Source organism: Cenococcum geophilum (genome assembly GCF_001692895.1).
Source record: "Cenococcum geophilum 1.58 unplaced genomic scaffold K441scaffold_2, whole genome shotgun sequence".
Lineage (NCBI taxonomy): Eukaryota > Fungi > Ascomycota > Dothideomycetes > Gloniales > Gloniaceae > Cenococcum > Cenococcum geophilum.
The window spans coordinates 5,731,365-5,744,619 of NW_027137560.1; the positions used below are offsets into that span (position 1 = coordinate 5,731,365).

Here is a 13,255-nt window from a genome sequence, read left to right on the forward strand (position 1 = left end):
AGGTAAGAAGATTAATATTATTAACGTTAACTCTCTAAAATAAGGATATGTAGAGTAACGCGCTTATAGAGCTTATATTGCTTTTATTTATTAACCTAAGGCTTTATTTAATCTCTCTATTGCCGCCTAATACTAGAAACCAACTAAGGATAATATTCTTACCCTAAATAAGCGTCTTTCTTAGTAAATGAACTATCTCGATTAGGGACTACTCTATATACCTATTAATCTTCCTACCGCTAAGCTCTTTATATTTATTAATAGATCGTTTATAAATAATAAAGATTTTAGCTCCTAGCTAGAATATAAGATTATTATTATAAACGAATCTACTAGAGAGAATAACTTTATAATCTACGGTAATCTTATCTATTAGAGCTTAACTAAGAGTAAGCGCGTTACTTGGAGCGTTCTAGCGTTAGAGATATATAGAATGGTTAGCGGAGTTAATATAGCAATTACAATTAGAACTACCCTAAAGATAATTATAGATTGACTCGAACTTCCTATTATCCCTATAATTATATATACCAACTTATATTCCCTCTATAAGTATTTAGTTAAGCTCGGTGCTATAAAGGAGAAGCGCCTTATAATTAATATTATAGTACTTTAGCAATCCTATAAGCGTTAAAAACTCTTTAAGATTTAATAGATTAATAGCCAAGATAACTTAGTAGATGTAATAATAAAGGCGAACCTAAATAAGGCACTAGAGACGTTTGTTAATATAAATACTCTATATATATAAGTTAAAGGTTAGGTTAAAAGGGAGTCCTTAGAAACTTCTTAGTTATATAAGGTCTTAAGATATCTAGGAACTTTAACCGGCGGTTAAAGTTATCTAATTAGTCAGATTCTCTTACCAAGACTTTTTTAGAGGGGGGAGTATAATATTCTATAGACCCTAACTTAACCTAGCTAATTAGGATTTTCTATCCCTAGGATGGAAAATTGCTATTGGCTCGCTTCTAACTAGCGCCTTAGCGGCCCTAACACAATATCCACCCACAACTTTAAGTAAAAAAGCACCACGTGCTAAGAGGCAAATTTTAAAATAGCGGGACTTATATTATAATAGCAATAGTAAGTAAGGAGGATTAATATTTGTTATACTAGTCAAGCAGTATTTATATATAGATGGCAACCATAAAAGAAGAGTTGCTAGTGTCGGGAATGAGGTAAGCGGTCGTCACGTGACGCCGCGACACTAGCGTGGCGAGGAGTCTTAAGCTCCTCGCCCTCCTTCATTCCAATCAATAAGCTTTATCAACCAACATCACTGTAACCCTACTCGAGTAGTCGTTATTAGTGAGTCACCCTATATGACCAACACTAGCCCTTATAGTTGGCATTATTAATCTTGCGGCTAAGGGTAAGGGCTAGGTCTTTTATTTTAGGGGAAATATTCTTTCTAAGTAAATCTACCTTTTATTCCTTAGTCTTGTTTGCTTTAATTATTAACTTATTAAGCTCTGCTTTCTAAAACTAGTAGTTACGCTCGCCTTAATATAAAGTATCCAACTTATTTTTAGCCGCTTGGGTTATATCTATAGTCTTATAATGTCTTCTTATATATATAAATATAGATTCTTAGTTAGAAAAGGTCTATTTACTTAGATTGTTTGGGTATATACATAGCATATTAAGGTTATATTTAATATAGTTGTAGGCCTTATCTATTAGTATATCTGACATATAGAGGACTTTATCCATTAGGGTCTTAAAGCACTTTACATCCCTTTAGAAAATACCTTAGATCTTTATTTCCTATATTTTAAATTTTTCTTACTTTTTAATTGGTGATCCCTTGCTGTTAAATAGGGTTAGATTTTTTGCTTTACGCTTTTTCCTATAGGGCTTAGCTGGAAGAGGGGAGCTAGTTATAGGGTTTGTGTTTTTATTAGCAATAGCTTAAGTAAGTATAGCGATCTGAGAGCTTAGACTTTATATGGTCTTAGTATATATAAAAGCTTACTATTTATATTGTTGTATATATAGTTTAGGCATTATAAGGGAGTTAATTTTATACTAAGCTTCTTTAAGTTAGGACTTTGCAGTTTAACCTTTATTATAGACCGTTTGGAGACCACTCTTAACACTAGTTAAAAAGGTTATATATATAGAGAAGTGCTAGAAGATTTTTACCATATTAAGGTCCTTAGGGTACTTAGGACCGTTCCTAATTGCCTAGGTAATATTAGTGTAGGTAATATTAAAGAGGCAGGCGAGTGCTTTGCGTGTATTTATTAACGGGGTGTTATTTATATTTTAGTCGCCCATTCCAAGGGATCTAGGTAGGGCAATTAAAATCTTATAAGGCTAACTCTAATACTAAGGTTATTAAGACTGTCTGGAACTATGCTGAGGCTATACTAAGGCTATGCTAAGACTATAGTATAGTGTTGTTAGTCGCGCTAGGTCGTAATTATACTGGGAAAAACAGAGACTATAGATGGAGGCGGTAAATTAGGAAGATAAAGATCGCGACGGGGCGTAAGAGGAGATACTACAAACTGTTACGGTGCTGTAGTAAAGTAGACTAAATAACTACGTTATGGTATAAAGAGGAGAAGAGGCGAAAGGGGTATTATATATAGATAGTAGGGCCAGCCGCCAAGGCGCTAGTGGTGGGCTAGCTAATAGTAGGAAATAGTATAAGATAGGTCAGTGCCGTGACAGCCTTTTATAGTAGGGATAAGTAATAAAATACTCTTCTTTTAGTACTTAAGGACTATGGAATTATGTAAAAGCTAGGTGCCGTTATATCTAATAACTATACTGTAAATAATAAGCTCTATTATATAATAAGCAACTAGCTTCTTTAGGAAGAACAAATTAAATAGAATCCCGTCTATTAATGGATCCGCTATTAGGGTTATATTCTTAACCTTACTGTATAGGCTTTCCTCTTTAAAAACTTAATTAGTTTTAATAATATTAAGTTATATAAAGAAGATAAGGTAAAAGGGAAAAAGTTAGATCTAAAAGAGGAGAAGAGAAAAGTAATATATTTCGGAAACTTGGCGTACTTAGAAAGCTTTATAACATTACCGTATATACCTATAGCTTAGCTAGTTATATAAGGGAGTTTAAAAGTCTTATAGGGAGAAGAATTCTACTTAATAATTGTATAAGATGGAATAGCTAGTATTTTATGCTTAGTATAGCAATTTAGAAAAAGTCTACCCTTAATACGTATACTAAGCGTAACCTTAATATACTTAAAAAGGACTATCTTAGTCTAAAGGACTAGGAGGCGCTTTATATAATAAAAAGTTTTCTTTAAATATTTTACTAGGCAACTCTAAAATGCCAGGGATATAAAGCAACGCTTAAGAATATACTTTTTATAATAGATATTATAATTAAGCACCTTAATAAATTCTAGGTTAGTTTATCTCCCCTTTTTATTTCTTAATTTAGCTAATATTATTACTATAAAATAGATAACTCGCCCCTTTACGCCGCTGTACTTATTCTTTATCTAGCTCGTTATATAAGATATATTAAGTAGGTTTAAAAAAAGGAGCGGTATAAGCCTATACTTAATAGCGTTAAAGAGCTTTAGAAAAGATATTAAAATATAAGTTCTACGCCTAGAAGTATATTATTATATAAAAAGCTAGCTCTAGCTTAAGACCTTAATAAGTTTAATAGAATTGCTAAGGATCTTAATAGCATAATGTTTTAACTAAAAAGTTAAGATAAATATAAGGACTTTATCTCTAAGACGCCATATAAGATTTTAATAACTATACTTTAGTAGTAGTCTTAAGAACAGCAACAAAAGCGCTAGCTACGGCTCTTACTTATAGCAATTAAAATTCTCTTAATTCTAGCAATAAGCGATAAGCTAGAAAGAGTCTTTTTAGGAGGACGTTATACGGTATTATAGGAGAGAATATAAATAAATCCTAAAACTCTTAAGAAAACAGAGTGTTTAAAGAATTGGCATTAGAGAAGAACTATAAGAGAAATAGGTAATTTTTCTTTAAGTATTTAGCTATTATATAGTTAGGGGGGGGGGAAGGTAGATACCTACTTATTCCTACTGTAATATCCGCAATATCCGCAATATCTGCAATATCCGCAATATCCGCAATATCCACAATATCCGCAATATCTGCAATATCTGCAATATCTGCCAAATTCTGCTTGGTTAGGGTAGAAAAGCTCCGCACGGGCACTTTTATCCTTATCGATTGCGATATTTTATGCATTTTCTATTGGATAAAGGATATTTTATGCTCGCTTATTCGCATTATCCAAAACAACCCTGTTCAAGCTACGACAACTAGCCGAGAGTCCCCTTGCAACATCCTGAGATCGTCACCAGTGGGCGCTTGTTCCTGAAATTGTTCGAGAAGCGTGGCCATAATGTCCGGAATCTCTACTTTCGTCTGCTCAATATCAGCCATTGAATCCAAGATTATGTAATATAGGGCTTCGGAAAGGGTACCTTCATCCTCTCATCTAACTGGATGCAGCAGAATCCCACAAGTTTATAGTAATCTTTCATAAGACTTGGGATCTGCGATAGCATCCCCGAATAGCCATACAGGAAGCAGGAACGCCATTGTCTCCATGCCATCGTTTAAGAGTTTTACGGCCCAGTGTTCCTTTTCATTCTGAAGCATGTTGAACGGCTTGCCGAAAGCGAGGTCCCCCATGATATCGAAACTGTAGTAGTTGAACAATTTGGAGACATTGATAGGTTTTCCGGAAGATTGAGCAACCCTGGTGATGAGCTGACTGTCGTAAACCTGGATCCTTTGTTCATAACCACGCAAAGCTTTGTCGCTGAATGCTGGGCTCCAAACGCGGCGCCGTCGGTCATGCGAAGCCCGATCTCGTAGTGATACCATCGACGGTGTGGGGTCACCATTATAGACAGCAGCTCTAGTACACTCGGATCCGGGTCTGTAAATAGCATATGTGGCTTTTGGGTGGATTGTCGATAGATCAGATGATCCGATGCGTACAAAATTGCCATATTTCTTATGAAGATTGAGGACTTTCATATAAGCGTCAGCATTTCCTAGCTGCATCGAAAATCAGAGATTTCCAATCTTATTCCCGAAAGGGCCGGGGAATTTCTTCAAGGGGTGAAAGAAGATACGGTAGACCAGGAGGCTGGTATAGAGGCCGCCGAGGTAGTAGGCTGTTAGCGCTCCGGTTTTTGTAAAAGCAGTCCCGAAAGCTTCATTATTCACACGAACGATGGCGATGATAGTAGTTAAAAAGGCTAGGAGAAAGATCTTTATATACATCAAACCGTGTAGATGATGCTCATTTCGAATGAAGAAACCCAAATGGGTAGTAACGCCAGCAGCCACAGCAGCCAGAGGCGCAGTGCCGTTTTTAGCCAAGATAGATTCCATACGGACGGAGAGCTTTATGATAGCATGAGTAGAAAGATTGAGAGTACATAAATATATCGAGCACTTTTTGCAGATGTATATAATGTTCTTGCGATCAAAGCGCATGCGGCTGACTATTGACGATCATGGCCATTTGGCTGAAGTAACTGAGTGTGCTAGAGTGGGATTGGAATAAATGATGGCTCGCCTACAAGGATATCATTAATTGCACCGTTCCGCTTGTCTAGGAATCTATGCAGCTCCCGGACGAAAGTGAAGGGCTGAGATGGTTGCAATTTGCGCTAGCGCTTATTAATGCTGATGAACGCCTCTTGTGCCTAGATGCCCTTAGCGTCCTTCCAGTTACTCGGCTTACCTTCCGTTTGGTTTTCATCTTCACCCACAGCTTCATCCCACAAAGCAGTTGCAACTGTGGGGAGATAACTAAAGAATCCCACATTTCAGAGAGCTATCTGTGCAACAATGATGCTAGACTTACTTCAGGTTTGCCCTTTGGGGAGCCGACCTCTACTTAAACTCTCACGGCTCCTTACTATTCCTACATCAAAGGTTGCAACCCTCACTTCAGAATTCCTTTATACAGAATCTACAACTGTGTCCTTTGATACAGAAGTCCTCATTGGAGCTGGCATGTCGGGCCTTGGCCTGGCTATCCAGCTCATAAGGAAATTCGGAGTCAATAGCTTTGAGATCATAGAAAAGTCGAATGACGTTGGAGGAACGTGGTTAGTAAACACTACCCGGGATGCGGTTGTGATGTACCAATCTTCCATGTCACCATATGTTCTTCCATAATTGCTAACGGTATTTTAGGTTGCTTCACGCTTCTACTCCCACTCATTTGCTTTCAATCCTGACTGGCCTCGAAAGTACTCGATGCGACCTGAGATACAGAAGTATTTCCACTCCATCGCCGAACAATATAATATCGTACCTCACATCCAATTCTGTAAGCTTTGCAGTGTGTGGGAATTGAACGAGCAACTTGATTGTAAATCTATGGAAATCAAGTGATATAAATACATGAAAGTAGACCGAGTCGGTGAGCGAGTCAAGGGCTAGGCAACTGAAACAAGGTGGTACGCTAGTGAGACAAATGACGTTTTGACATGGTACCGGTAGTCGGTTACAAATTCCATTCTACCGTAGAAAAGGCCATCTGGGAAGAGAATACAGCTACTTGGGTAGTTGCAATCAAAGACCAGAAGACGAACGAAAGCAAGACGCGCCGATGCAAAATCCTCGTGTCCCCAGTCGGGGCTCTCTCCGTCCCTAAGGAATGCGAAACACCAGGAGCATTAAACTTCCAGGGTCTACTGTTTCACTCTGTTAAATAGGATACAGTTTTGATTAGAAGAATGAAGATGTTGTAGTTCTGGGTATAATCATTCTCCCTACAATGCAAGACATTGTAGCTAAACTTCCACTTAGGAAATGGATGTTCTGCAACCAGACTTGCTAATAAACAAACAGCCGTTTGCCTGTTTCTATTGTTTGTTTATTTATACCAAATAAACAAATAATCTAGAGGGCTAGGAATAAGCAATTAATCAATCCAAAGGGAGGCTCGTTTGTTTGGGTAGATTGGGTCGTTTATATATATATTTAGTAGAGTTTTAGGTTTTAGGGGGAGTAGGTAATTTAGTAATAAGGTTTAAGCAATTATATAATATATATAGGCGTAATATAATATACCTAATTATGGAAAAGTTAATACCTACTACTACTACGTCGCCTATTATTAATATACCGCCTCTAATATATCCTACTATTTTACTAAAGCTAACCTTACTAATCTTATAGAAGAAATATACTTAGTTATAGACACTAAGGCCGCCGAAGCCTCTAATATTAATATTACTAAAAGTAGCTTAGTATAGGACGATAATAATTATATAGGGCTTAATTAGGATAAGGTACTAAAGTACTAACAGCCTTATTTTAGCCTAAAATGTACTCTAAGCTATATTTAGGACTATAGCTAGCAACTTTAGTAGTAGTATAATACTAAATCGACCGTTTAGCTATATAAGTACTACTATAAGTATAATATTAAAGTAATACTTTATAAGACTGGTAAGGCTATATCCTTAGTAAAGATATATCTTACTAAGGATATAGAGGGCTACTAAATTGGCTAGGACGGTAAAACTATTAATTATTTTAGTTAAAAGCGCGTAGGAACTGTTTTAGAGTAAATTTAATAAAAACACTATATTTTATAAGTTATTGCTAATAAGCTAATCGCGGCTTATAATACTAAGACCTTTAAAAACGCGTTAATTAATTAGCTGGTGGCTAGTAACTAGCCTCTATAAGAGATTAAGTAACCTAAATTTTATACCTTAATTAGCGCCGCTAATAAGGACGCCAAGCGCGATCTATATAAGAACTACTAGTTAATTTATACTAAGATCCTTATTAAATATAAAGGTAATAAAGGCATAATAACGGAAGAACTGGGTATATTATTATCGCTTATTTATATATTATTTAACGGCTAGATAATAAAGGATAAAAAGAAGGCGCTTACTAGTATTTATATTTACTATATTAATGCTAAAGGCCAAATTCGCGACTTTCTGCTCGCTTTACTAGAGCAACTTAGTAAGTATAGTGGCTTTAACTACGCCGATACTGTTAGCAATATTATATTTAAATTTGGCCTTACTAATTAAATTAGCTGGTTTATTATAGATAACGCTTATAATAATAACACGGCTGTTAATAACCTTATAATTAAACTCGGATTTAATAGTAAAGAGTATTATATTTAGTATGTCGCCTATATCTTTAACCTAGTAGCTTAATCCTACCTTTTTAGTAAGGATAAGGACTTTTTTAATAATAAGTAGAATATTAATATAGGTAGGCGTCGCTATTACCTTTTTTTTATTAATTGCTGATAAACCTTATAGGCCAAAGAAGCCTTTCTTAATAAGTAGCAAAAGTAAGGCCCGCTTAGAACCCTTATTAATTTTATTTACTTAATCTATTTACCTTAAAAATATAAAAAGCTTTATTAATTTTAGCAAAAGGACAATAATATACTACCGCGCGATAACTTTATAGTCCGCGAGGTAGTTACACCTATTAAAACTTAGTAGAATAGCTACCTACTAATATTTATACGGGCTGTTAATCTATAAGGACCTATATTAATAATAATAGCGTATAATATTAATAAATGGAATAAGAAGATTGCGGCTATTAAAGTAGCTTAAGTATAATAGAAGAAGCTATTAAAAGCGAAGATTCCGGAGCTTCCTCTCTATATTAAAGTTAGCGGCCTTACTGCGTATAATTAGGATATTATTAAGTAGTATATCGCAATCCTCTAGCCGCTTTATAAGGTAACTCTTAAGCTTAAAGTAAGAGGTAGAGCTAGGCGCAATAGCGTAATTTAGGAGGTACTTCCTTATATAGAGTAGCTTATAAAGATATTTAAAGAAGCTAAGGCTTAAATAGCTAAGGCGATAATAAAGGATTATCCTAATTAAGAGGCGATTAAGGATTACTACAATATTAATATTAACGCGGCGTAGAGTAAGCTTAATAATATGCCCGTTTACTATATAGCCGTTCTTCTATACTTAAATCTAAAGCAATTCTACTAAAACGCCTAGGAGGATAGGCCTAAATGGATTATTAAAGGCGACGCCTTTTTTTAGACGCTCTAGCTTTAATATAAAGGTAAAAAGCCGCGAATTAGGAAGTAGGTAGTTAAAAAGAGCTAAAGCTAGCAATTTAATATTAATGATTTTACTAGAAGCTTTATAGGTCTTAATACTACGCCCTCTTCTTTCTCTTTAGCTAATAATAATAATAATAAGTATAAGGAGTGGAAGAAGCTTAACCTACTACTAGAGGAGTACCTACTGGCTTAGAATATGTTCCTCTACTAAATTATAATAATAGAGTAATATCTAAACATTAGCCAGATGGCGCTTAATATCCTTTTAATTCTAGTAATAAGCTATAACTGTAAATATATTTTTAGTAAGTTAGGTAATATACTGGCGCCTTAATAATTAAGAATAAAGCCAGATATAATAGCGGCCTTATAATATAATCGCAGCTTTAATTACAACGGCTTTATTAAAAAAATAACCTTTTTTAATAAGGAAATTAGATACTAGTTTGGATTTAAGCGGAGATTATACTATTTAACTTAGATTGCTAACTTTTAGGCAGGTCCTTTATAAAATTAGATTTTTTATTAATTCTCTATAGAACAAGATTCTTTCTTCCCCCTATATTTTATAAACCTACCGTTATATAAGTCAATTAATATACCTATAATAATAAGTTCTAAGGTTTAGCGTAATAGCTAAATTAATATTGCTGTTATTCTAGGTAGCGATTAATTTTTAGGCAGAATCTTAATGGACGAAGTTCTTTGTTAAAACTAAAGTTATATAACTATCTCTGTAATACCAAAAGTCTATTACAAACTCTCTTAACCCTAAAATATTACTACTATACTGCGCAAGGGCCTGCGGGCAACTGTTTCCTATCTTTATTATACTTATAGAGCATTCTACTGTTAACTATTTTATATATAAAGCTTCCAAACGAGATAAACAAGTTTGACTGTTTGTTTGAGTTGTTTCTAATCAATTAATTAATCAAACGAACGCTCTAATATAGGCAAACAATCAAACCTGAAGGCCTTCGTTTGATTTGTTTGTTTAATAGCAAGTCTGTCTGCAACACAATTCGTGCCTATAATGAGCGGCGGCCCGAATGCTGTTAAGCGGATTACCCAATTCAACCGCCAGGCACATTATCTTGCCGAGAGACAGAACCGGTATTACTCGCCTGCCTTCAAGATGGTTATGCGCTATCTTCCATTCACCATGCGTTTATACCGTGCTTTGCTCTGTTGGGAGATGGAGCGAGACTTACCTGGATTTGCCATTGAGGGTGGGCAAACCAAGGTGTATGTAAAACAGATAGCACCAAAAAATATTAGGACGCTCTCATTCCAAAGACAGACGCAATTGTGCTCGCAATTGGGTTTGAGACACAACAAACGCTATTCCCTATGGAAATCAGAGGTGAAAAAGGCATCAGTCTAAACGACCATGTCGTAAACCCTCTTGACTCAAATCGCTTCTCACTGATTCTTCTGATGTTAGCGGGGATGCCACAAGCCAAGGCGTAGCTCAGGCGTATTTCGGAACCTGTGTTTCGAGCTTCCCCAATTTCTTCATCATGATGGGCCTGTAGGTCTATCCACGTACTCTGAAAACAACTTAACTGCTCAAAGTCATTCACTGTCAAAAACACCGTTACGGGTCACCTTTCGGTCATATACACCGTGGAGTGTCAGATCAACTTCATGCTACGGCTCATTGCTCCCATTTTGCGTACCCTTCCCGCGTATCGTTCACGTTCAATCCTCCCGTCCTTACCTTTTTTCAGCCCCTCCCCTAGCTTCGTTGAAGTCAAGCCCAAAGCTGCCTGCGCCGATGGCGCATGGACACGGCGCGAGGCCAAAAGGCTCGTCTGGTCTCCCAGTTGCATAAACTGGGCCATAGATCCTAAAACCGGCATGAACAATACCACGTATCCAGATTGGCAATTTTTGTTCTGGTGGCGCAGTGTCTTCTTCCGGAAGCAGGAATTCGTTTATAAGGACGTTAAGAGTGGAAAGGAGGTCAGCGTGCGGGGTTCCGCCTTAGGGCGCATAAGCCAAACCGCAGCATTGAGTTTACTAGTTGGTGGCTGGTTGGTGGCAGCTGGGTTCATAGATCGAAAAGTCATTGAAGAGGTTGCGGAGAATTTGGTTGGGCAGGCACGGGAATTAATCGGTTGGAAATGAGAGGTACGTTCAGTTTCACTAGAATTAAGTATTGAGAAAATAATAGCCCTCACCTAAAAAGCCGACGCGTATGGAGAGTAGCTGTTTCGCGGCCTAACGCCACGATGTGATGGTACTGATTATAAGCCTGTGCTGTATGGAGGACAGGAGACATCGGGCTACCGTTCTATTAAGTGGGCAATTTATTAAATATAACTGACGTCATTCCAGCTTAACATAAGCCGTGCACAAATAGTTGTTGCAATAAGAATACAACGGGGGGTGAAAGACAACCTAGCGAAAGCTAGCAGTTCGCTTAGAGCGCAAATATCTCCACTGCTCTTCCTCTCGCAGATTCCCACAGATAATTCCTTCCCAAGTTCCATGAAATAATAGAGTAGTATCACGGAATTTCTCTTTACGTACTGTAGTTGGAGCTCGCCAAGAGGTCTAGCCCTCTTGGGGTCGTGTGTGTTCCTCATCGCTCTTTTGCATAGTGAGTTCCGCATTGGGTAAATTTCGCCATTAGATTCACGTCTCAACATCAAACTCCACGAACCATTTCACTATTTCACTCATGGTTAATCGAGTCCCCAACCTTCCTCATTCTTGTGCGTCTGCCGTGAAGCGTCCCCCGTCTCAACTTTTCTCTTTCAGCACACCTCCACTCCTCAATTCCAGCGCGACACCTCTATGGCTGGTCAGTTGAGCTCTTTGTAGCATACCTTCTCTATCGTAATCCATCATTGTTCATCGTCATGTCACAAAAAGTGAGTAGACCGGGCGAAGGAGTGGCGCCATTGGAACTGGACGCTAAGCCTGCGGGCATCTGCATTGCGAAACTCGGCGGCGGAAAGTCACCAGAGTCCTGCCGCGGAACTATGGCACTGAGAGATGCAACCGCAAAGACCATCATCCTCACGCGAGCAAAAGAGTTGTACGAGCACGAAAAGAATTCAATTATCTGGACCAAGCAAGTGAGGAAGCCGTGCTTCTGACTTCCTTCTGTGCATTCTTCAGCTTACACAACATAAAACTCAGACACAGGATGGTAGAAACCAACTTATATTCTTCATTTATCGACTTGAACAAGGCCTGTTCTCTCCTGGCCCTACTCGACCCAAAGATGCCACCGACGCAAGCCACCCTTCCAAGCGTGCTCACCGCCGCACCTCGTCGTCACCCCGACAGCGTGATCTTGCCGATTATGAAGACGTATTCTACGCTACATGTGCGAAGACTTGTGAGTTGCACGAAAGCCTCGCTATTCGTTTCGAGAGTGGTTTTATCACTCCAGACGTGATTCTTCACGAGCGTGGTGAAAATTTACGGTCTCATGCTCCATTCACTGCATGGGAGATGCTCAAGTACTTGGAAGTGACCTGGTCGATCCTTCTTGATCCCAGACTTGTAGTCGCCTTAGACAACGCAGTTCGCCGCAATCGTGTTTGCCACAGCCAAGGTGTCACCCTTAACCCTAATTTCGATCCGAATAATAATACGCCCGAGTTTACGGCCCATCTACGGCGAAGTCTGACTGATAGACTTGGGAAAGGCCGCAGCCTCCCGGAAGATGCTCTGACAGGCTTGATGGATGTCACCAAAATGAGTCCTGGACACATCAATGCTTTGCTGTGGGAAAAATATCGCCCGCTTATTGCTGAAGAGCAGCGCCTGAAAGAAAATGAGAATCTATTGCGCGCCCGTCAAGCTGCTGAAGCCAAAGTTGCACGATTTGCTTCAATGTCAGCCAAGGAGCACCGCGCACGCGCACTGGCCATTATTGAAGGCAGGCCAGTTACGCCAGTACCGACGGATGTGGATACCAAGTCTCTTTTGTATCCTCTGAGACCAATATACGAGGAAGGATCGACCATATTCGACAGCGTGGTTATTCCATCTACAAACTGCGATTGTGTCCTAGGCTGCATCTGTAAAACCTCCTGTTTTACCGAACCCGACGAGCCCTGCCTTTGCAAAAGATCTTCCATCTTTAGGCAACAGGCCGAGCAGACAAGAACTGCGTCCACTGTCCGGGATATTATGTCGCGCAACTATGGAAAAC

At 38.2% G+C, this 13,255-nt stretch overlaps 1 protein-coding gene across 1 annotated transcript; it reads left to right on the forward strand.

Moving 5' to 3' along the window:
• Positions 1-5,617: 5,617 nt before the first annotated feature.
• K441DRAFT_702480 (FAD/NAD(P)-binding domain-containing protein) lies at positions 5,618-11,211 on the forward strand (the record flags this gene model as incomplete). Its single annotated transcript, XM_067653405.1, has 8 exons — positions 5,618-5,867; positions 5,968-6,095; positions 6,198-6,333; positions 6,507-6,695; positions 10,083-10,330; positions 10,360-10,476; positions 10,657-11,059; positions 11,093-11,211. The coding sequence occupies 8 exons, from the start codon at positions 5,618-5,620 to the stop codon at positions 11,209-11,211; spliced, it is 1,590 nt and encodes a 529-aa protein (XP_067510152.1).
• Between the last annotated feature and the right edge of the window lie 2,044 nt (positions 11,212-13,255).